Source organism: Lacerta agilis, chromosome 1 (assembly GCF_009819535.1).
Source record: "Lacerta agilis isolate rLacAgi1 chromosome 1, rLacAgi1.pri, whole genome shotgun sequence".
Classification (NCBI taxonomy): Eukaryota; Metazoa; Chordata; class Lepidosauria; order Squamata; family Lacertidae; genus Lacerta; species Lacerta agilis.
In genome coordinates this window covers 29,539,963-29,565,267 of record NC_046312.1, presented here as the reverse complement: position 1 = coordinate 29,565,267, position 25,305 = coordinate 29,539,963, and the positions used below count along the sequence as shown (strand labels likewise).

Sequence of the window (25,305 nt, the reverse complement as noted above, 5' to 3'; positions counted from 1 at the left end):
CACAGGGGTGGCAGGTGGACTCCTTCCAATATTGAAGCATTAGGAATTTAGCCACCATGAGTGCCCTTAGAAACCAGTAGAATTGTCTGTTCTTTCTTGATAATTTTCTTGGTGAGGGGCAATGCTTGAACCAAATCTGTGGGAGCCTGTAGTAACAGTCCTCATAATGCTAACGAGGTTGAGTGCCAGAAGCTTTGTAGCCAAAACAGCTTCACTCAAAAACAAGACAGAGGCATCCATATACTCGGGGGAAATGGAGAGTTAAAAATAAAAAGTGCATGCAAAGTATACTCAGGTGTGGGCTGCAGGGTGAAGGAAGGAGTAAATCCATGCACACCCCAGTATGGCAATTACTTTCCTCCATGATGCATCAAATGCATCTTGGGGGAAAGCATCAGGGAGGTTGTTGTAAACCTCAATAAATTATACCTCCACAACTTCAAGCCCCTGTGGCAACAAATAAACAAAAACCTAAAGAGATGGAATAATAACAATAATTTATTTATACATACATACATACAAACATACATACCCCGCCCATCTGGCTGGGTTTCCCCAGCCACTCTGGGCGGCTTCCAACAGAATGTTAAAATACAATAATATATTAAACATTAAAAGCTTCTCTAAACAGGGCTGCTTTCAGATGTCTTCTAAAAGTCTGGTAGTTGTTCTTCTCTTTGACATCTGGTGGGAGGGTGTTCCACAGGGCGGGTGCCACTACCGAGAAGGCCCTCTGCCTGGTTCCCTGTAACTTGGCTTCTCGTAGCGAGAGAACCGCCAGAAGGCCCTCGGCACTGGACCTCAGTGTCCGGGCAGAATGATGGGGGCGGAGACGCTCCTTCAGGTATACAGGAACGAGGCCGTTTAGGGCTTTAAAGGTCAGCACCAACACTTTGAATTGTGCTCAGAAACATACTGGGAACCAATGTAGGTCTTTCAAGACCGGTGTTATGTGGTCTCGGCGGCCGCTCCCAGTCACCAGTCTAGCTGCCGCAAACATCATAACCAGACACTGGAGAGACCTGTCAGGAGTAAGCATGGACCAATGGTACCAAGTAGTATGGGAAACAGCCCTACTAGAAAATTTAACCTGTAAGCGGAAACTGACACGGGGACAAATAGAAGAAGCCACCTTCACCCCGGTATGGCTCCCCTTCATCACACACACAGCCCAACAAGACAGTGACAAAAATCTACCGGCAGCATACAAATCCATATGGCTAACCTGATCAAAAACACTCACCCACCCCACTCACACAGGAAACCAAAGACCACCACAGCCAACCACAAATGAGCAATCACACCCTATGCCTACCCTGACCTCTCTCACCACCAAAGGAGCACAAGCGAACAACTGAGAACCTGCACAAACAACGCTGACACCAAACCGTACATATATTAAGTAAAATAGAAACATTGTCACCCCACCCCACCCATCTCCCCATCCCGCCCATCTCTCTCCCCCTTTTCTTCCTAATGTCTCAACAAACGAAACTGATTTGTAAAAACGTTACATGAAAAAATACGAGAGAGACATTGCACATACCTCTGTAAATCAAGAAAATCTTTAATAAAAAATACTTTTAAAAAAAAGGTAACTGTAGCCAGAGTTAAGCCCCCTCTCCCAGTCACTCAACTGCTGTTGTTCACAGGGCACTCTGGTTGCCAAACTCAGGTCTGCGGCTGAATGTATAATTCTGGTCTCAAAAAACAAACAGAAAGCAGAGTTTGTGCTTTTGTTCCTGCTGCTCTATCCCACTTTACACAAAATTAGCAACAGTTTATATATAGTATTTTAATACAAACAACAACAACAACAACAACAACAACAACAACTAGAAGCTACCTTACAAATCAAAAGTCCTCCTAAGTAAAATCATGTTCAGTGCCCGCCTAAAAGCAGCAAAAGTGATGGTTCTGCAGGTGTCTTGTTTGCACACACACAAAAAGAGATAAGAGGAAGATATTGTATTATAAATTGTTATTGTTTGTAACACCAGTATAATCTCAGTTGTCATCTTCAGTTTATAATTTAATAAATGCTTTATAATTATGTTTTCTGAAGTGTAAGACTTCTAGGCTCTCTGGAGCCCAGAACTTGGTCGGACACTACTTCTTACACCTAAAAGGACAGGAAGTAAATCCCAGGCTCACACATACCTATGCCTCAACCTCTGCCTGCTTTTCCCAAAGACACCTGACTCAGTGGAATACTGCATGTGTCTACATCTTTGACCCCATGAGCCAAATAAGGTGGTTCTTGAGTCAGACCCTTGAGACATTCCTTTCTATCTGAGGAAGAGGTGGAGAAGATGAGCATAGATATGGGTGAATCCAATACTTGTTTCTGTCATGCTCCGTTCACATGCAGCAAATCTAATATTTTGGTTAATGTTGTGTATCGTTATTACTTAATGAGATTTTAATTTGGCAGCTGTTTCCAAGAGGATTTATGGACTTGTTTTATATAAAAATGTCTCACAAAATCTATTACTTGAATAAAATGTCTCTTTTCTAAATACACAGATTTGATGCACCACGAGGAAGAGACTTCGATAAATTTGAACCTGCAAGACAGCAAGGACCTCATTTTCAAGGGCAACGTTTAGAAGGTCCAAGGCCAAGATTTCAAAATCAGCTTGTAGATGGATCTTCAGGCAAACAGGGGACAATCCCCCGGGGCCCAGCAGCAGCATTTTATACTCCCTCAGGCACTTCACAAATGCAGGCTTCCCAAGCAAGTGAACCAAGGTGGCGGGGGCCTAGGCCTCCTTTGGGACAACAGAACCATCAGACAGAACATAAGGAATCTTTTACTGATATGAGCAATAATCAGACAGTGGCAAATAAATCTAAACCTAGACCAGATACAAAGGTTACTGGTTCTGTTCAGCCAGGTACAGTCATGTCTAAAGCACAGCAAAATTCGTCCAAAAAAGAGGGCAGAGAAACAATGTCAGAAACAAAGAAACCAAGCTCTGCGGAGACTGAACTGCAAACAGAAGAATCAAAGAAACCTCCTCATACTTCGGGTGTTCTCCATCAGACACCAGGTTCCACTGTTCCAGGGGGGAAGAAAATGTTACCGCCAGCGCCAATGGGAAGTAAAGAGTTGAATTCTGCAGAAAACAAACTGACTTCTTCTGAAAATAATCAGAGCAAGGAGCCATCTAAACTGGAAAGCCGGGAGGGAGGACAAATCAAGCCAGGAGATAACCAGGCCAAAGGGCCAGCAGGCAGGGGCAGGGGCCAGGGTAGAATGGAAGACAATAGAGGTAGAGGCCGAGGCCGATTTGATGATGCCAGAGGCAGGGGAGTACCAAACAGAGGTAGAGGTCTGACCAGAGATATAGGTGGCAGAGATGTGAACAGTGGGCCAGGAACCCACAACAGGATGCCAGAGGGCCAGTCGGGCACTTGGGAATCTGGGGTGGGTGGACAGTCGAGCAACCAGGAAACGGCATTGGGAAGGCAATCGAGAAGCCAAGACAGAGGGTTACCAGCGAGAGACAGGGAACCAGCCCCCCAGATGGGCAGCAGCGAGAGAGGCCATGCAGATAGCCGGGAAAAGGGCTTAGGCAGGCAACCCAGTAGTCAGGAAAGGGGACTGGACCGACTGTCTAGTATCCGTGAAAGGGGACCAGGTCGGCGAGCTAGTAGCCGGGAGAGAGACCCAGTCAGAAGGCCTAGTAGCTGGGAGAGGGATCTGCACAGACGTGACACAGGCCTTGGAGGTGGTATGGATAATTTGCCTCCATTTCGTGAAGAACCACCCAGGCCTCCATGGTCTTACGGAGAGGCAGGCATGGAAGAGGAGCGCTCATTTGAATACCAAGATATTCCTCCTCTAGAGCGCAGACGATTGGATGATTGGGAAAGAGACAGATACTGGGTTGAGCGCGACCAGCGATATCATGATGATCCTCTTGATCCATATGAGAGAGATGACTTGTTAGCACACCGTCATCCATTGCCGCCTCTTTCACCTCTTCCCCCTCTACCTCCTTTACCTCCAATATCTGCTGATCTTGATAGACGAGAACCATATTGGGATGACTGGGAAAGGCCATTGGGAAGAGAGAGACAGCTAGACAGAGATCTGGACAGGGTCCGAAGACCCTTGGATGTGTATGATCGTGATTTAGAAAGAGACTGGGACAGAGATTACCTAAGACCACTGGATGACAGAGATACGCTTAGTGATCTGGACATACCTCCTCTCCCACCTTTGCCACCCCTTCCTCCACTTCCTCCTTTAGACAGATACCGTGAGGAGCGATGGCTGGAGGAGAGAGAGAGGGATTTCTATGATAGAGATTCCAGAGACCGTGGGGAGCTCAGAATTCGAGAGTATCCAGAGAGACATGACACATGGAGGGAACCATCTGATTTCCCACCCGACGGGGGTGATTGGGAAAGGGAAAGATTTTCTGATAGGTGGTATCCAGATGAAATCGACAGATTCCCACGTTTAGATGATCGTCTGGATCCACCACCTTTGCCACCACGCTCATCTGAATTGCTGGGAGATGAGCCAAATTTAGCCTCTGAGCCATCGGTGAGAGGTGTAATGGTCCTTAGTCAAAGGCAACATGAAATAATCCTGAAGGCTGCCCAAGAGCTAAAAATGCTACGGTGAGTTGGCTGCTGTTCTTGTTTATTTGGCTTTGGAAAAACCTTGCTTTTTCATCTCCCCTCTGCCTTGCATTCCCTCTTGCAAATTGCAAAAAGGGGCCCCTAACCATTAGGTCCAGTTGCAGACGACTCTGGGGTTGCAGCGCTCATCTCGCTTTACTGACCGAGGGAGCCGGCGTATAATTAGGTGGTTTTGGTCAGCTTAGATGATGGAAGGGTATGCAAGTTTAATAAGTCAAGGGTCATTGAGATAACTATGCTTTAAACAGCACTTTTTATCAGTCTTAAACTAATGAAGTTAAAATAGGTGTGTGTGTTTTTAATGTTGAAGACCCTCCCATAGAACAAGAACAGTTCTTCACATAGCATATCTATGCTAGAAAAAAAGTCAGATAACATAGCTGTTGGTGATCACGCTTATCCTTAAAACCGAGTAGTAAAGATTCAGGCAGGAGAACCTTGTTCATGCAGACCTGCAATATTTTAAGAAATTCAGAAAAGGGAGCCAATGAAAACAAAAGGTCCAGCATTGTCTGTCAGTTCACATGAAGGGGTACAGAGTCCACTTGCACTAATATTGCCTTAAAGGAGGACACTTCACTTTTCGTTGTGATTGGTTTTAAATTACTCTTGTGTAAAGTTGCCAGGCAGTCATATTACACTGCACTCCATGGATACATCAAATTTAGATTTTCAAGCAGTGCATATGATGTGACATTTATGACTCAGGAACAATTGCTAGAGCATGCAGAGGTCCCAGGTTCAATCCCTGAAATCTCTGGGCAGGTCTCGGAAACCCCGGAGAGCTGCTGCCAGTCGGTACAAGGCAGCTTCCATTGATATGTAGAAAAATCTCTGTTGCTAGTTCCTGTTGTCAACAGTAGTGTGTTTCTCCATTTACTGAACTGGGAAAGTAGTCTGCAGCCGTTCTTTAGGAATGTGAGAATTCTGATCCCAAAGACTTGAATTCTCTCTCTTAACACCAAAATGATATCCTCAGAAATTGCAATGAGATTTGAGCTGGTGTGAAAAAGAAATGTACCTTGGGAGCTAAATGCTCTCTGTGAAGTATAAAATGTTCATTTTTGGCACTGAGAAAAGTGCCACATTTTGTTGGAAACATTTGTGTATTATAAGTCTGCCCTGCTTGTCAAATGACAGCCTAAAGTGGCTAACGGTCGTATATTAAAACAATATAGTAACAAATAAGAGAAAATGCACTAAAAAGAATCAACTGCAGCAGAAAAAACTGCCAAAATCCTAAAAATCCAAACTGCCAAGCAAAACGAGATGAAAAATATTTAAGGACAGATCAGTTCCATAAAATTCAAGTTGTTGTACAATAAAATAATATATAAGAAATAAAAGAAACAATAAGAACACAATTTAGAATCATACATAAACGTCAAAAATTAGGGGGCATCTTATACTCAGGGCCATCTCCCCCCATTTTCTTAAATCTTTGAGTCCCCCAAAATAGGGGGGCCTCTTATAGATGGAAAAATATGGTAACTAGCTTCTCAGCCTGGCAGGCCTCCCTAGAATGGGCATTCCACAGTGTTGGTGCCACAGATGAACATGAGTAAATCTGGTGCTTCTTAAAATTTTGTTTAAGACAAATGCATATACTTTTGTGGTTTTTAAAAGAACATTTAAGATGAATAATATGGTTTTTTTTGAATGCAGAGAACAGAAAGAACATATGAAGATGATGAATGAATTTGTTCCTGAACTGCCACCAGAAGAAATTCCTAGACCACAAATTAGGAAGGATAACTTTCAGGTAAATTGCTATGGAAAATATTGTGCGAGTGTGACTTTACTGTGATGCACGTGGTTTTTTGTATATGTCTTTTTTTTAAAGGTTTTTAAAAGGCAGATTTTAAGAACTTACGCTTGCTTCCCCACCCCTCCGTACTAGTTACCAGTCATTATGGCTAAGCTCTGTATCCATGGTCGGAGGCAGCAGAGGTTCTGCGGCAGGTCTTTCTTGAGAATGGAGCATCATTTTGCAGAAATCAGCTCTTCATCCTCGTAACTCTCACTTCGATTCCAGTGCACCTTTCCTGCATATTTCAGGAGACGGGAGAGTCTAGGAGCAGGGTTTCCCAAAGATGTATTGGATTTGGACTATATAGGACTTTAGGAAGTCACCATCATTTTGAATTCGGCTGGGCTACTTCGTTTCTACTGGTGGCAAGTTTTCCACTGCATTAAAGTGCGGCCCCACATAGAGCATGCTAGAGCAGCTGATCCCTGAGATTATCAAAACATGGATGGGAGTTACTGGGTGCCTGTCAGATGTAGCTGAGAAAAAGCACTCCTTATTAACTGGAGGCTGGATAGAACATTTGTAAATTTCTCTACTTAGAGCAATCTCAAAGATACAACCATGTGGAGGAAGTAAAATGACTTACCACTGCTTCATGGCAAGCAAAGCAACAATTTTATAATATTTATCACATATCACCACCAGGTAGCCACAACTTTATCTGTAGCTGTGTTTTGTCATATTTTGTTTTCACTATTATGGTTGCTCCACATCTGGGTGATTTACAAAACTTGACCTGGCCACGAAAGAACTTTAGATGAAAAGGCGCATTGGTCAACTGAGATTGATAAGGCAGCAAGCTGAAACAGACACAAGTTGTGTACGCATTCCTTATGATAAGTTTCAGTATTGTAAATTCCATGTAACCACCTTGTAAAAAAAAGAATTAGCCTTATCTGTGTACCCTTTTATTGATGTTGTACCCCAAGTACACATTTGCTATGACAGTATCTGACAACATTTTTAAAATCACCGTTAATTTCATGTACCTTTTATTTTAAAATATCCTTTTATTCAGGCCTCTTCTGAAATGCGGGCTGAGATACCAATAGAGGAGCAACCTATTAAGCCTACTCCAGCTGTAATAGTAAAAGCACCCGTCCTGTTTCGGAAAGCTACCCCAACTGCTACCCCAGCATCCAAGCCAGGTGCTGCAGTTGCAAAGCCATCTGTCCCAGAGACAAGGCTGCCTGTTCCAGCCACAAAGGGACCCCTCTCAGCATTAAAAATGCCTGTTCCACCAACACAGCCAGGTACTCCAATTCCCATTTCAACTGCAGCAGCCACTCAAGGTCCAGCTGCTATGGTCAAATCATCACCTGCCATGAGCCAAGAACGTTGGGATGAGGATTCTTTCCAGGGACTTTGGGATAGCAGTGAAGATAAAGGGTTAAAATCAGAGAATGACTTACCTGCATCAGATCTCTCATTACCTTCATCGACAGTCGCAACTTCCTTTGGGTCGGGTATAGCACAACTTTCCAAGCCACCAATTATTCATCAAACTGTTGACTACGGGCATGGACACAGCCATGGGCAAGGTGAATACTGTTTATCTTAATAATGCTAATTAACAGAATGATTATACCTGTAGCATAAAAAAGCCAATATAATTGTCATCAGAGGAGTGTGCTGGTCTACATTCTGTGCATTAAAGATGGACCCTTTAGGGCAGTGTTCCCCAACCTTGGGCCTCCAGCTGTTTTTGGACTACAGCTCCCATCATCCCTAGCTAGCAAGGCCAGTGGTCAGGGATGATGGGAGTTGTAGGCCAAAAACAGTTGGAGGCCCAAGGTTGGGGAACACTGCTTTAGGGCATCTTTACATTTATAGTTTAATAGAGAAATTTGATGTTATGTCCGATTCCTTAAATCGTCTAGCCTTTCTATGAACTAGAATGAGAAAGGGCTCTTGTTTTATTCCTTCCTATACAGAATATGATTGAGAGTATTTGTGTTATGAGGTAGCTAATAAATACAAATAACAAATAATACTTTAGGCCTTATGCAGATAAATAATAAACTGCCAATTTGCAGCCTCTATAACTGCCATTGTTCAGTCTGAACTTGCCATTTTACTGCTAAGAATATGATGTAAATGAGAAGATACTGGTAACATTGGTTGTTACCTAGGTATTCATAAACTGAATGTGTGTCTGAACGGTTCACAAAACCTAATAGCACCTTCCATGTAAGGAACAGCTAGAACATTTCAGGCTAAAATGTTTAGAGAAAAGATAACATGGTGGAGGTTTATAAAAATATGAATAGTGTGGAAACAGAATACTGGACTGGTTTGACAATGGAATGATTGACGGAGGCAGTTCTGCTTTTTTAATCATTTTTTAAATGCTTTTGTTATGTTATGTTGAAACATATACTGTTGTGTCAGGTTGCTGCTATATCAAAACACCCCAGTCCCTCCTTTCAGACAAGATTTGATTAGGTGGGGGACCCACTAATCTAAACCAGTTTTGAGATTTTTTGTGTTTCTACTTAAGGTTCATTATTGGCATCTGTTATTTTGTTTTTTGGAAACAGAACAATTAGCCATCAGTAAATTCCCGCATTGCTTGTTTTTCTCCCTGTGGTGTTTTTCTCATGAGAGCTTTAGCTGGGGAATGCCTGTTTTTAATTTAATTAAAGCTTTGTAAGTAATGCACAATACCACATTGTGGTAAATTCTGTTTGATGACTAAGCAATTTATCCAGCTCTTCTTTAAAATAAAAAAGCAGCTGTTTCCTATTATTGTCCCTCAAGCCAATGTCTTTGTTGAAGAAATGACACTTACTGGTTGGCCGATTTAGTTTGGCTTAATTTATTTTTGGTTGCCTTTCTACAGCAATTTGTGCCCACCCAAACCAGATTATAAGAGGCATCCACTTATTTTCAGACTACAAAACATTAATGGGGCAGGATGGAGAGAAGCAGTATTCAAAACATATTGGTACATTCAAATAGGACAAAAACCAACAATTCAGCAAACAGAATAAATTCATTACTGCAAAAGAAATAAGCTGGACTTAAATACATTACAGGGGGGGGGGAGTTAACTGACAATAAAGTTCCAGTTCTTGGATCTACTCTTACTGCACTCCAAGGGTGCAGTTCAGAGTGGGAGGGATCTCCTCACCAGGCTAGATGGCTTGCAGCCGACGACCATCATCATTCCTCCTGCAGAGATTGACAAAAGCCAAAGGGAAATGCTGGGGAGGGCAGGGATGGGTAAATCTCCTTCCCCAGCCTCCCAGATGTTCAAGCTGCTGGTGATGGTCTGAATGCATTTATTGAAAGATGGTATATGGGGCAATATCTCTTAATTTTATTATTGCTAATTTGTATTTGACAGATATAACCAGTAGTAAAGGTGGACAAATTCCTTACGGGGAGCGTATAACACTGCGTCCAGAAGCTCCTCATGAGAGGCAGCCCTTTTCAAAAGGTGGGTGTACTTTGGTGTCTCTGAGATGTCTCTTTTAAGTAGAAGACAGGCATCAGTTTGATATTTGGTAGGTTCCTTGTTAAAACATACACACATTCCACCTCCTTTTTAAAGCAATATGGCTTTCACCATGTCTTGAATTCTTGTAAATACTCAAAGAGTTGTTCTAGATATTATGGAGAACAACAGCCATCCCCATTCCCAACCTGATGTGCTCCAGATGTTTTCCTCTATAATTCCTATTGGCCATGGTTGTTGGGGCGCCAGGTTGAGTGCAGCTGATGTAGACTGAGGTGGTAGAATTCAAGACTGTACCAGACTGAAGGTAGGATGGAATGCCCCCTCATATAAAAGCTTCCTGTACGTAGAAAACTAGCACATTGGGGAAGAGAGATTTAGAATAGCCTTCTCTTTGTTGTTTGTGTTTTGTCTTGAATGGCGTGTTTAAAATGAAGGAGCATTCAAACATGCAATCCCTTGCTGTAGTCTGAAGTAGTTCAGCCCAAGAAATCTGTTACTTGATGCGTCTACCTCATTCTGCGATCCTGTAGAATAACCCTTAAAATTATTTTGACTTCATTTTCCAGAACACCCAGGCCAACGGGATCGATATATCAAGGAAAGAGATGCTTATTTTGAGCGGCAAAATAATGCCAATATTGATCACAGAGACTTCAGGAGAGAGAGAGAGCCATATAGGGACCGTATTTCTGGAGAACATGAACGGGAAAGATTTGACAAAGAACGCTATCAACGAGATGACAGGTATGTAATATAGGAAGAGTAAGTAGGATGCAGAAGTGTGTCTTCATACAGGTTGCAGTGCTGAGTTTTTGAACTGTCACTTCTCTTTTTGATTTTTGTACATATGAGTTATCATGTTCTACTTCCACACTCAGAGGGAGTATGCATACCAGTTGCTGGGAATCACAAGTGAAGTGAGCACTGTTTTACTCCTGTCCTGATTGTGAGCTGAAGCCTTGTGAGCATGTGCCATGGCAGGACAGGCATTTAAAATTTTCTTCCCCTCTTGGTTGAAAGGTGTACAGCTGAGATTGTAACTGTTTCATACAGGGATATATTACTTGGGATGGGCTTAATAAAGGATAGTCATTGCATCCAGCAGCAAAGTATAGGATTGACCAGGAATTGGTTTATCAGAGAATCTCGTGTACAGAGAAATTATGTAGGTTGTGTTACAAAATGCTGTCTTCATTTAGCAGGCCATCTCCTTCAAGAGCTCAGTCCTATCGTGACAAAGACCATTCAAACTCAAGACGGGGAGGGTTTGAAAGACAATCATATGACAGAAAACCTGATCGTCCACCTTATGACCATGGGCCTCCGATGTTTGGAGGTATAAATCTTCAACCTTGAAGAAATATTAGAATATTGAGGTCTCAGAATGAATTTGGGAATATGAACTCGCTTACTTGTTCCTTATAATTAAGGATTATTATCAATGATTGAAATTGCATTTATATTTTTGACCTTCCTTGGTTTAAAGAGAGGTGTTTTAAGAATAATCATATTTTCATTACAATGTAATGGAACTTTTTATGTGAAGCACCCTGGCAATTTGATTGAAGGGCAATATAGATACATCTATAATAAATAAAGAACTGTTCAGTCTGTCTGATTATTAATATCAGTAATACCCAACTTCTGACTATTGGCCAGGCTAGTGTGGAATCATAGGAGTTTGAGTCCAACAACATCAAGGCCACAGGTTCCCCTTCCCTGCCTTAAGCAATAACTATGAAGTTTGAGACTCTTGGTACTGTATTTTCAATATCTGAAGCCTTTGCATGTATTGAATAGATACTGGTGGACTGCATCCAATACACTGCTTTGCTCATGCAGTAAACTTCCTCTTGTGCAACAGAACTTCCCTCACCTCTTCTCCCCTGCAAGCTTCCCATGCACCCTCAAATTCTTCTATAGGGATTGGGGGACCCTCTGGAGAAGATTTTGGGGGTTCACAATGAAAGGAGAGGAAGGTGAAGTCCTTGTTACACAAGTAGAACTCTTTTCACCCAGCATTAGATACAGTCCATTATAATTATGTACAGTGCAATCCTATGCATGTTTACTAAAAAGTAAGTCCCACTGAGTTCATTGTGACTTACTTCTAGCTAAGTGCATGTAGAATTGCAGCCGTTGTCCTGTATTCAAGGATATGAATAATCTTTCTCATTCTTATAGTATGGCTTTCATGCAGACAGGCTCTTAGGTTTCTTCATTCATGAATCACCCAAGGGGGTATCACATGTACAAAGCAGGTGCTGCACATTAAGCATTTCTTGATTTTATTTATCTGCCCCCCCCCCAAAAAAAAGGATTATGCAAAGTTGTATTTGGAAATTGTGCTACACATGGTAATAGAAAATTCTTATGCCTTGCAATGTGTTTTTTGACATTCGCTTTCCTAATTAGACCCTTGCATCTTCTTAGATACATGTTCCAATTCAAGCAATATATCTATTATTCAGTACATATGAGAACACACCTTAATTTATCATATTTCTAAGAGATTAATTTTCTCCTAATCATTTCTGTTGTTTGTCCTTGTGGCTAAAATCAAAGTAGCACATTTTTTTCTCCTAAAACAAAGGTTAATTAACTTTCCTAAGCCACAGAAGAAGTCAGTATCAAAGTCTCTAGCTTGAAGGGAAAATATTATTCATTCATTTTTATTGCACTATGCCATCTTTTGGGGTTCTTCTTTGTTTTTGTTCCAGTTTAGAAACTTCACTTTAAAATAAATTAATGAAATGTACAGACTAATGAGTAAATTGACCACAAAGCATATTGGAAACAGAAGTGGAAGTCTCTTAGGAACTAATGGTCTCCTCATTCAGTGCATAATTTTAGTTAATTTTGTTTTTCTCTCTTGTGTGAACTTCATGTTAAGGTGACCGCAGAAATTACCCTGAAGAAAGAATGCCCATATCTGCTCCATCATTACCCCGACAACCACCACCTGCCCCTCGTGTAGAGAGGAAACCAGAATCCAAAAATGTGGATGATATACTGAAGCCACCTGGAAGGGAGAGTAGACCAGAGAGGGTGAGTAGTGTGAATGTGGCTTTCTAATCTTAAGCAACAAAATGCATGAGAAATAAGCACTTCAGCTAATGTTTATGTAATGTGTAATCTCCCCAGACAAATTCCCATGCCTTCCAAAGTTTGACTGAATTTGGGGGCAGTTCTGCTCTCCAAGCACAGCCAGATCTCTCCTCCCCTTGCTTGCTACCCAGTGAGGGTGAGAGCAATCCCCACACAGGGGCTGCCATGATTGAGTAGCAAGCAAGAAGAGGAGTTGGCTGGTCTGCCATTACCATTCCTCATGCTGCTAAATGTGGTGCCTGGTTGATTCTGTGGTTGCAAAATTATAATTATAATTTATTATTTATACCCTGCCCATCTGGCTGGGTTTCCCCAGCCACTTTGGGCGACTTTCAGCCAAATATTTAAAACAATGCAGCATCAAACATTAATAACTTCCCTAAACAGGGCTACCTTTAGTTGTCTTTTAAAAGTAAAATAGTTGCTTATTGCCTTGACATTTACTGGGAGGGTGTTCCACAGGGCAGGCGCCACTACCGAGAAGGCCCTCTGCCTGGTTCCCTGTAACCTCACTTCTCGCAGCGAGGAAACTGCCAGAAGGCCCTCGGCACTAGACCTCAGTGTTTCTCTCAGCAGCTCCCTGTGAGAGAACAGTGAAGTTGTTACAATAAAGAATTGTAAGCCACCTTGTGTGCCTTGGCAGAAAGGCGGTGTATAAATGCAATGAATATGTAAATAATAATACAATTAATTTATGCTGTCTTTGTTTTAGATTGTCATTATCATGAGAGGATTGCCAGGCAGTGGAAAGACTCACGTTGCTAAGCTTATCAGGGTGAGTGAATAACCAGCAGCTTTCTTTTGCATCTTCAGTCTTCACTGAAGAACAGAACACGGTTGCATTTTGGTCCCGGCTATGAGTGCAGAGTTTCCTTTATTTAATCATTCAGAGCTCTAAAATATATAGTGTCTGGATTGACTTGAAATGAAGAGAGGAAAATTCCCTCTTACTAACTGTGAGGGGGTGCTGTATGTTCTAAGTTGAAGTACTTGCACCATAAATGCAGGCTATTTATTAATTGCGTGTTTCCTTCCCAGGATAAAGAAGTTGAATGTGGAGGAGCTGCACCCAGAGTGCTCAGCCTGGACGACTATTTTATCACTGAAATAGAGAAAGAAGAGAGAGACCCTGATACAAAGAAAAGAGTTAAAAAGAAGGTACTCCATTCCAGTTGTTGATTAACTCATTGTGTTAGAACCATAGAGTCCCACCTGACTACAGAAAGGATCCTTCTGTTTGTGGAAGGCACTAAGATCCAGCAGATATTTTCCCTAGATGAAGGGGAAAGGTGATTTTTCAACTCTTTACCCTTCCTCCCAATCCTCTGGAATATATTTTCTTAGGACATGGGGGACTGTAGGGGGGGAGGAATAATTGGTTTTTTTAAAAAACAAACCATCTTCCTCCAGCATATAAGTCTGGATCCAAGTTTTGCAACATATTTCTTCTCCATTACGTATGGTTCAGTGACAACAGGAGGCACAAATAGGAATGCTGGGCTGCATAGGGCTTTCAGACAACACCATGTTGTCCTGAATGTTCCCATGGCCATCTATTGGCAGTCATGGGAACTGCAGTATGATTACATCCTTACAATTTTATTATGTAGTATTTACCAGTATATGTGATATATTTAGCAGCATGTATGATAGCAGTAACTGAATTTCAGATTTTAGCAAGCAGGCTTGTTCTTCTTTTAGCTAACCTTCTCTTTTTCTGGAGCAGATTTTGGAGTATGAATATGAAGCTGATATGGAAGAAATCTATCGTGCCAGCTTATTAAAAACTTTCAAAAAGACTTTGGATGATGGGTTTTTCCCCTTTATCATCCTTGATGCCATTAATGACAGAGTACGCCATTTTGAGCAGTTCTGGAGTGCTGCAAAAACAAAAGGTTTTGAGGTAAACATTAGTAGATAATTTCTGTCATCGTTAGCTGCTCCAAAACAGGTTTTCCATGCCCTTGAACCCTGAGCATTAACACTGGGCCACTGGCAGCCAAGGCAGACTCAAACTTGGGTACATGTAGTATATAAGGACAGTACGGCCAAGAATGTTAAGGGTGTGATTGGAGCCCAGAAAATTTCAGGTTCAGTCCCAGGTAGGGCGGGTAATTATTCCTATCTGACACCCTGGCAAACCACTGCCTCAGTTGAAGTCGAGGTGTCATGCAAGGGCCTAAGATGCCCTGAGGCAGTCGATACGGGGGACAACAAGCAAGCTGGAGGCAGAGTGCAAAGTTAGTGAAACATAAGGGCAGGGCCTAAACTAGATTTTTGCCCAAACAGAGATCCTGGCCTGACTTAGAAGCATATCCAACCAGGCCACGATAGAAAGAACTAGTAGGGTGATGGGGGATGGAAGGTAGGAAGCCATGTGGGAACCCAAAGAAAATAATATGGCCCACTTTCCCCTTTTGCAGCTTAGAATGGCAGCCAGTTGTGGAATTCCCTGCCATCAGGGTGCCATTTTTTTTGTCTCCACCTACAGAGAGACAATAGAAAGTTCCTGATCTGGGTGCTGCAGTTTACTGAGGAATTGTTGTTTAGAGTTTGCCACATAGTTTAATGCTGCCTTTACAGTGCTTTGCTTTTATAATATATTTGTTGTTAATTACTTTGAAAGCCTCTCTAGAAAAGAGCCATAAAATCCAAGAAATGACTGAGGGGCATGAGCACACAGGCCAGTAGTTTGCCACATATAAGTCCAAATGGATCCTTGGCACTGATTGTGCATTCTTTTAGCCTTGCCTTTTCCATGTAAATTTGCACACACCACTCCTCCTTAGTTCACTTACTTTGGAAAATATGCGGAAGATGGATCAGATGTTTTTGAGCACATTCTCTCCCCACCCCCATGTTTTCTAGGTTTACCTAGCCGAAATTACTGCAGACAACCAAACTTGTTGCAAGAGAAATGTCCATGGACGCAAGCTCAAGGAGATCAGTAAGGTAACTTTATAAAGTTTTGGAGGTACACAGTCAATAACATTTTCTTAGAGCTACAAGAATTACTCATCCTTGTGGGTGCGTGGGGGAAACAAACTTGTCTCTTTTGAAGGTACTGCATTTTATGGTACTACATTGGTCCTAGTAGCCAAAGCATTCTTTATACTGAATATTGTAGAAACTGCTCCAATTCTCATTTTCCAATTCCAGATGGCTGATCATTGGGAAACAGCACCCCGTCATATGATACGTTTAGACATTCGCTCTTTGCTACAAGATGCTGCTATTGAAGAGGTGAGATTTCCAAGAAGCCAACTTATCCATGTATATGATATTCATGGCTGTAGAAAAGATGAATAGTTATTAAAGTATAAAGCAGGTACAGGATTTGACTACAGATTCATTGTTTAGTGAAATCTTAAATTGAAAAGTAGTAGACATCTGGAAGAACTATACGCTCCTGAGGTCGCCACAAGACTCCCATGAGGAAACACACAGCAAAACATAGTGGTTTGGCTGATATCATTCCATAAAGTAAAGTCTTACTCTCTTTCACTCTTGAGTAAATATTTTAGCTTTCTGAAAGAGATTACTGTAATTGTATGGGCCGGTGACTTAGGATCCTATACAGTATACTGTGGGTACAAATACACATTTCCACACTTAATACAGGCATAACAAGTGTCTGAAGAAAGTCATATGCTCAAAACTTTTTAAGTTGTCTGCCACTATAAGAAAGCATAGGAATGTGTATACTTTGAGGGGGTTTTTAAAGCAACATATTTGCAGAGTAGTATTGTAATGTAAAGTTATCAATATTAAAGAATGTGTGTGCAACAGAAAAGCAAGTTGCAAATTTCTCATCAATTTCTGAGGTGAGAAATAGAAGAATAAATAAATAAATAAATACAGTACAGTTCTGTAGAAAAGATAAATCTTACTTGTATAGTATATACATATCTTTGATTCAAAAAAATGTTTTTGAGTCTCTCTTATTTAAGTACAAAGTTAGTGCTGCAACATCTCTAAAGAACAGGTAATGTGTAGTTTTCAAATTGTACCTTGGCTTAGGTGGAGATGGAGGATTTTGATGCAAACATTGAAGATCAGAAAGAAGAAAACAAAAAAGATGCAGAGGAAGAAGAGAGTGAACTGGTAGGAAACACATCAGCCCAACCCCATCAACAAATTTATCTTATTACAGTGCCTAACAGGGATTCTGTCTGCACTAAAATCCAAATCCCCTCCCCCTGGCTGATACCATTTCCAACAATATGGGAGTTCTGGATTTATACTTCATTATTTTAGAATGGAGACATTTTCTTTGAAATCTTGAATGTAGAAAGAGATGTTCAGATTGTTAGTTTCGTTTTGCAGTTTTCTGAATAATTGTTCTTAACTAAACATTTCTATCTAAGAAATAGCTCTTTGAGTGAAATTCTGTGCTTGTTTATTCAGAAGCAAGCCCCCACTACAGGATTTCAGCCTTTGAAGATCTTAAGTAAAATACTTCATTCTCATTCAGCTGATAAGAGAGCAGTCAGCAAAGAGCTAAATTGTTCTCCCAACTCCAAAAAGCAGAACTCTTAAATGTGACATTCCTGCAATAAAATATTCTACTTTCAATACTGCCTTCTGAATGGAGGACAGAACTCCTCTGGAGCTCTGATGCAGAGGCAAGACACATCATGAATGTAGTCACCAATGACTGAGAGGGGGACATTGATCTTCATCTTTCACTCTCTTTCCTCTTGAAGGGGACTACAAAGTAGAAAATAGGATATGCTGAAACACAGTACTAATGATCCTTTCTTGGATGCTATACTCCTCTTTCCATCTTCACATCCTGCTAGCACCTTGGTTGAAGGGCAGGATAATTCCACAGACATGCTCATTTTATTCTTTTTGGCCTAGCATGGAGACTGCTTTTGGAGTAGTAGCCATTTTAGGCAAAATGCAGATAGCATATTCCACAGGCACATCAGGGCATGGTCCCAGGTGACCAAAATTTCCAGCTGGAAATCAACTGGAATTCAAATGGTAAGAATATCCTCAAAGAGATCTGAGAGATGTTCCTCATGTCATTGCTGTTCAACTGCATGAGTCTCTCAGATACTTTAAAAGGGCATAAATGATCCCCTGCAATCTCTGCTGTAGACTGTGCCATAAAATACTGTGGTAGTACTGAATGTTTCTACCAGAAGCGTATATGTCATCTCTATCACCTGAGGTTAAAAGCTGTTAAAGATGGGAATGAAATCTTCACTGAGACTGGTGATAAGCACTTGTGGGAGGACCTACATAACCTTACTATGACAGATAAGGATAGTTTTCTTCATGTTCCATGTTGGGCAATGTGTTCTGTAGAAACTTGTGGCTAAAACATTTGAACTACTACTTCTTATTTGGTGATCACTTGTAGCCAAGTAAGATTGTCTGCCATAAACACAGTTTTAACAGTGAGTCCGTAAGTGACTATGGGGGCCAATTCTGGATCCACACATCCTTCCACAGTGGGGACATAGGTTTCCGGGCGAGAGTTGATCATGGTAAGGGTTTGCTAAGCATGCCTTCCTCTGTGCACCTTTCTCCCTTTTGTCCTGAGTTTGAGAGTCTTCAGTGCCCATGACACCTTTGGTAAAAGCTGTTCTCCAATTGGAGCGCTCGCAGGCCAGTGTTTCCCAGTTGTTGGTGTTTATACTACATTTTTTTTAGATTTGCCTTGAGAGAGTCTTTAATCCTCTTTTGTTGACCACCAGCATTAAGTGTTCCTGTGGAATGGAACATTGGAACATAAGGCTCATAGCCAAAGGGAGGTTGTTGTGTTCTTTGCTCTGCATGAGTGGAGATTGCATGTTTTAATGGCTTAAAAGAAGCTAGAAGACCCAAGATTGCTTGGTTAAGAAGCTGACAACCAGATAGGCCCTTTACAACAGCCCAACACAGAATCCGTTGCCTGTGGGAAGTGGGTTGTTGCTACAGCTCTTCTACAGCATATGGCAATGCACAATTCCCAGCCAAGATGTCCAAGAGAGAGAACAGTTGGATTGTGTGTATTGTGCCAGATTGTCCTGTCTTTCCTAACCAGGTCAAGCCTCCCCACTAAAAAAGAAGAAATCCAGTTAAGCTTTTGATGCCACTGCTTATTTCTGAGATATGGAAGGTAGTCGGTTTGACTGTTGAACAGCACTTACAGGTCTTAGAATCATAAAATCATAGAGTTGGAAGAGACCACAAGGGCCATCCAGTCCAACCCCCTGCCAAGCAGGAAACACCATCAAAGCATTCCTGACAGATGGCTGTCAAGCCTCCGCTTAAAGACCTCCAAAGAAGGAGACTCCACCACACTCCTTGGCAGCAAATTCCACTGTCGGACAGCTCTTACTGTCAGGAAGTTCTTCCTAATGTTTAGGTGGAATCTTATATTCCACTGTTGAACAGTTCATCAAGGAAGTTCCACTGGTACCTTCCCTCCCCTTCAGTGATAATAGGGCACAAATAACACTTTTTGAACTTCAAGATCCTGAACCAGTTCACCCCAAAAAGAATTCTGAATTGAAGTTCCTGAAGAAGACAAAGTGCCATGCATCGGTTGATTTTGACTGTTCTTGGGTTCTGCAGTTTACTTATGAGATTTCTGAGTTTCATATATAATTGAACCATGAGAAAGTGCTGTATTAAGAGACATGTCAAGAAATAATTGATGCATCTCTGACAAAGAAATAACCAATATCAAAGTAAAACAGTTACTCAAGGTACTGGAAAAACCAGCTGGAAGCTACAAGTATCATGCCAGTGGAACAGCCTCTTTGGACTTTGATACATATTCCTGCTTTTTAGTGACAATAATTCGAACAAGTAAAGCTGAGGTGTTTTATGGAGACCATGTTTCTTTGATTATTCACACACACACACTGCAAACAGACAAATCACAGCATCTGGAATTCAGTTGGTTTTGCTGATCTTCCTGGAAGTTGAGCTGTAGTAGCTAGAGGTGAAAGGAGATGCCCCAGCAATGACTGGTAACATTTTGATATTTCTCAAAGCATCCAGCAACTGCCTCCTGAGATCTTTGGAAGTTCTGCTGATGGCAAGAATAAAAGTCTGGGTAACCTGGAAGACAGATACTGGAGGTTAAACGTACGAGATACAATTCCATGTCTCAAATGAGCGAAACTTTATGATAGTGGATACATTTAAGTTGTGATATAATCAAAATACTTCACAGTGCATATATATTCAGAACTCCTAATTCCTCCCTGGTATATTGGGGCAAGAGCCGTTTTTAGAAGCTTGTTAGTGACATGTTTCAAGTTGGTAAATTGTTTGTTTACTTTTCAAAATTTTTATTTTTGAAAGGATAGAACATTTACAGTAATGTATTTGAGTTTTATTTTAAATCATTTTTTTACAGAATACAAATAGGAATATAACAATTTTAAAGGGTTATAAAATGAGTGTATCAAATATATAGTTGATATATAATTCTTACTACATATTTTGAGGGTGACATACTTATAGTATTACTGCTTCTGGGGAGGTCCATTGTGAATTATATGAGGACACAAGGACGTTTCCATGCTCTAGAATTTGTAGTATTTCATCATTGTAAGTATTTTCACTGTCTTAATTTCAGTTCTAAAGCTTTGTACAAAAGTGGACTGTTGGTTGAGCTTCCTATTAAGCTGGAGCTTGGAACTCTAAATGCATATGCAAGGTGAACTATTTGGATAATATACTCCAACTCTAAGCACCAAGAAAGAGCAATGGTTTTGACTTGATATTCATAGAGTATTCAGTATTTACCTCAGAAGGTGTACGAGCTTCAGGTGCTCAAAGTCTGTTCATCTGGTATAGCCACTGAGTTCTCTGTAGATTTGTTTGCGGGAGTGGGACAGATCTTTTACATACCATGTAAAAGACCATGAGGATGTTGCCTTCCTCAGGAGGGAAGTCTGTTCCTGACTGTTTCCTAATAATCCCCTTCTGAATGTTAATCAGAAACAACTATTAGGATGAAGGATAGCAGCTATTAAAAATCCACACAAATGTGGTTTATACTGTAAACTAAAATGTTAGGTTTATTGAGAACAGTTCATAAATATGTAGTCGTCATAGAATCATAGAGTTGGAAGAGACCACAAGGGCCATCCAGTCCAACCCCCTGCCAAGCAGGAAACGATACATCTGGTTTAGTCTTTTGGGCATGGTTTTCTGCTGATTCACTGAAGAACTGAGAGGACCGGTCTGGAGGTTGTCATTGTTCCTGAAGATCTTCAAACATCAGATGGATGGACAAATACCAAAGCTTGTTATCCTAAGACTGACTTACGACCCTGGCAAAGGAGGGTCACCAGTGTCCTCGACCTTCCCCCAGCAACAGCACTTAAAGGTAAAGGGACCCCTGAACGTTAATTCCAGTCGTGGACAACTCTGGGATTGCGGCTCTCATCTCGCTTTACTGGCCAAGGGAGCTGGCGTTTGTCTGCAGACAGCTTCTGGGTCATGTGGCCAGCATGACTAAGCTGCTTCTGGCGAACCAGAGCAGTGCACAGAAACGCCGTTTACCTTCCCGCCGGAGCGGTACCTATTTATCTACTTGCAGTGGCGTGCTTTCAAACTGCTAGGTGGGCAGGAGCTGGGACCGAACAACGGGAGATCACCCTGTCGCGGGGATTTGAACTGCCAACCTTTCGATCGGCAAGCCCTAGGCTCAGTGGTTCAGACCAAGCGCCACCCGTGTCCCAGCAACAGCACTTAAGCAGCTGCTTTTCAGAAGCATACTTCCTCTGACAGTGGACACAACTATCAGGGTCTGTAGCCCTTGATGGCATTTGTCTAATTCTCTTTTAAAGCCTCTCTTCTAAAGTTGGTGGCCATCACTGGCTCTTATGGATAGAATGCCATAATTTGTGTACTGTGTGAAGAAGTACTTCATTTTATCTTTCCTGAATCTCGAAACATTCAGCTTTGTTGGATGGATGTCCATGAATTCTGTTGCTATGAGAGAGGGAGAAAAAGTTTTCTCTATCTGCCTTCTCCATAACGTACATGGCGTAATGCACTTCTATCATGTTGCCTCTGGCTCAACTTTTCTCTAAATTAAAGAGCCTGAAAGGTTTTTAACCTTCTCTCACAGGGGAGATGCTCCATCCCCTTTATCATTTTGGTTGCCCTTTCCTGAACCTTCTCCAATTCTACAATATCTTTTTTGAGGATAGCCAACCAGAAAGGCACACGATATTCCAAATGCGGTCGCACTATAGATTTGTGTAACGGCATTATGATATCGGCAATTTTATTTTCAGTTCCTTTTGTAACGATCCGAAGCATGGAATTTGCCTTTTTCACAGCTGCTGCACACTGGGTCAACATATTCACATATCCACCGAGCTATGCACTACGACCCCAAGGTCTTGTTCCTGGTCAGTCATCACTAGTTCAGACTGCTTGAACATATACGTGAGATTTATATTTTTTGCACTGACATGTATCACTTTACTCTTCATTGAAATGCATTTGCCATTTGAGTCGTCCATTATCACAGTTTGGAGAGGTCCTTTCAGAGCTCTTCACAATCTCTTTTTGTTTTAATGACTGTGAACATCAGCAAACTTGGCCTCCTCACTTATCTCCCCTAACTCTACATTGTTAAAAAGTGCCTGTCCCAATACTAAATCTCGGGGGACTCTTACTTCCTACATCCCTCCATTGGAGTAATAGTCCATTTATTCTTACTGTGCACATTCTTTTACTTCACCACTTCTTGATCGACATTTTCTGATCCACAATGACAATGGTTTCGACCCAAAGATGCCAAGCAAAAGGTAATTCTCCTTACACAAGGGAAGATACTACATATTTTCAGCACTTCTCCCTTCCCATTGCAGCCTTTCCATCCTTATTTCATGCCCTTCCAGAGGGTCTCCAAACCCTCAGGAACTGCTTTTCTTTGTGTGCCGAAGGTTGCATTGGAGGGGGGAATCCCCATTTTGTGAGCACAACTCACAGGTAAGGTTCAGCACCATTGAAAACGGCTTGAGGAAATTTGGCCCAATGGCTAATAGCTGGGAAATATTCTAAATACATAGGGATATTGCGCCAATTTGAGAGGTTCTTTGCTTTTCATTCTTAAAATCGGAATTACTCCATTGGTGTTATGCCATTTCTTTATAGCAGAAATGAGGGCCAAATTACACATTACACAAAATTTTGTGTACATTTCCCTCAATTTGTTTTGTAAGGAAAAGCAACAGCCGGGGCTGTATTTCAAAAGGGTGAGTGGAGAAGGAATGAGAAAAGCAGCTGTAGGGTTATCAGAAGAAGAAAGAGTTCCTCCTCTGCCCTTTTTCACTTCTGTCTTCGGCCTCTGTTGTTTGCTTTTCATTTTTAATAACATGGTTTGAACTAAGGATCAAATTAATACATTCTCACAAGAAGCAGTAAACTCCTGAAATTCTAAAATGAGGAAACTAAATGTACTTATGTAATTCAGAATCATTCATTGCATTTATATGAACTGAATTACCTATAAGGGTTTACAAGGTTTGTTTATTTGAAATATTTATATCCTGCTTTATTATATAAATAATCCGGAGAGGTAGCAACATGGTCAATAAAAAGAGCACAGTAAAAACCAAAGCAAAAGTACACAGTGGCAGAACAAAAATAGACAACATGGTCATTTCAGTGAAAACACGGGTCTATGGAATAATTCCTTAATGAGAGAACAGAATCACCGGGCTCCAAACGTCTTCCGGAGAGCCAGTGTGGTGTAGTGGTTAAGAGCGGTAGACTCGTTATCTGGGGAACCGGGTTCGCGTCTCCACTCCTCCACATGCAGCTGCTGGGTGACCTTGGGCTAGTCACACTTCTCTGAAGTCTCTCAGCCCCACTCACCTCACAGAGTGTTTGTTGTGGGGGAGGAAGGGAAAGGAGAATGTTAGCCGCTTTGAGACTCCTTCGGGTAGTGAAAAGCGGGATATCAAATCTAAACTCTCTCCTCTTCTTCTTTTGACTAGCACCTGGAGGCATACCGTTTTGGGGCTAGGTAGGTCTTTCTGGGGAGAGCATTTCATAGAACTAGCAGTACTACTAAAAAATTTCTGTTCCTAGTGGACATCCACCAAACTCATTACCCATCAACCATCAGACTTTGCATTGTGTAGGCCGTTGAGGTAGTACTTACCAGAGATACATTGGCCTTTAAGATACTGTAAGGTCCTCAGTTAATTGCTCATGAGTGACCAGCTGAACTCCGTAGCTTCTTTTTAATGGTTTTATTGTGCAAAACGATATTTACAGTGCAGAGCTAACAAATCACATCTGTCTCATCCATCAGCAGAATCCGGGAGTGCCCCTTTCCGGTTTCTCCCCCAGCACAAGAGTCTAGGAATACGAAATCCCCTCCTTTCCCTACGTGGCCCTCTGCGCAGTTGGGGGGACGGAGGTGGCGTGCCTCCCTCTGCATCAGCGGGGTGTGAGGTCTCTCTCAAATCCCCAGAGCCTTGGCTGCCAGTTCCCTGAACCTCCTCCCCTTCCCCACTTGAGGCATCGCTGCTGCTCCTGCTGGAAGAGGAAGTGCTGCTTCTCAGGTGTTGCTGAGGCTTTCTGTAGCATCCCGAAAGCCCTTGCACCACCCTGCGCTGAGCCGGGGACAGTTCCCCGACAGATACATAGGGCCCAAGATGTGTAGGGCTTTAAAGGTAAGAACAAACACCTTGAACTGCATTTGGAAACCAATCAGCAGACAATGCAGATCAACCAATACTTGGAATAATATGCTCTGACTGGCTCATTCCTGCTGGCAACCTGGTTGTGGTATTTTGCACTATTTAAATGTGAATTTTCCAGGGAAGGAGTAGTGGCTCGTATAACAACCTAAGCAGGTAAAAGACACTCCAAGTCACAACCTTGAAAATCAGCACTGGATCAAGGAGCATTCTTCATGCTACAAACCTGATTAATCAAAAGGAATGCAGAGTACATTCAAAACTGGTTGTACATCTGCTTCTAGATCAGGTTTTCTACCAACCAACCATACATCTGTCCTATCTGGATTAAGTTAAACGTTTGTTAAATTCAGTTGAGACACACCGTTCACATAAAATCTTAACAAAGATGATTGTTAGGATTGTACTTTTGTTATTACAGACTTTCATTTTGGTCCACTTAGGGCCCGTGCATGTGTGTCCGTAGCTGAATGGGGCAGTCTTGTTCACAAAACATGTGTTTCTCTCAGTACCTCTTTCCAATCCAGCAGCCTGGGCTGCATAAACATTGTCTTCTTTACAAAGCTGAAATAGTGTCAGCTGCTCAG

At 41.8% G+C, this 25,305-nt stretch overlaps 1 protein-coding gene across 3 annotated transcripts in view; it reads left to right on the top strand.

Annotated features, from left to right (window-relative positions):
* YLPM1 (YLP motif containing 1) overlaps positions 1-25,305 on the top strand; it is a 51,849-nt gene that overhangs the window by 16,551 nt on the left and 9,993 nt on the right. For 2 of the 3 annotated variants that reach the window (XM_033142664.1, XM_033142663.1), the window contains exons 4-16: positions 2,527-4,635; positions 6,322-6,418; positions 7,485-8,007; positions 9,816-9,908; positions 10,496-10,673; positions 11,129-11,265; positions 12,823-12,977; positions 13,750-13,812; positions 14,076-14,195; positions 14,764-14,940; positions 15,906-15,989; positions 16,197-16,280; positions 17,058-17,141. In XM_033142664.1, the coding sequence (XP_032998555.1) occupies positions 2,527-4,635; positions 6,322-6,418; positions 7,485-8,007; positions 9,816-9,908; positions 10,496-10,673; positions 11,129-11,265; positions 12,823-12,977; positions 13,750-13,812; positions 14,076-14,195; positions 14,764-14,940; positions 15,906-15,989; positions 16,197-16,280; positions 17,058-17,141 (3,904 nt within the window). The remainder of the gene's footprint in view (positions 1-2,526; positions 4,636-6,321; positions 6,419-7,484; positions 8,008-9,815; positions 9,909-10,495; positions 10,674-11,128; positions 11,266-12,822; positions 12,978-13,749; positions 13,813-14,075; positions 14,196-14,763; positions 14,941-15,905; positions 15,990-16,196; positions 16,281-17,057; positions 17,142-25,305) is intronic. The other variant, XM_033142662.1, reaches the window with a different exon arrangement.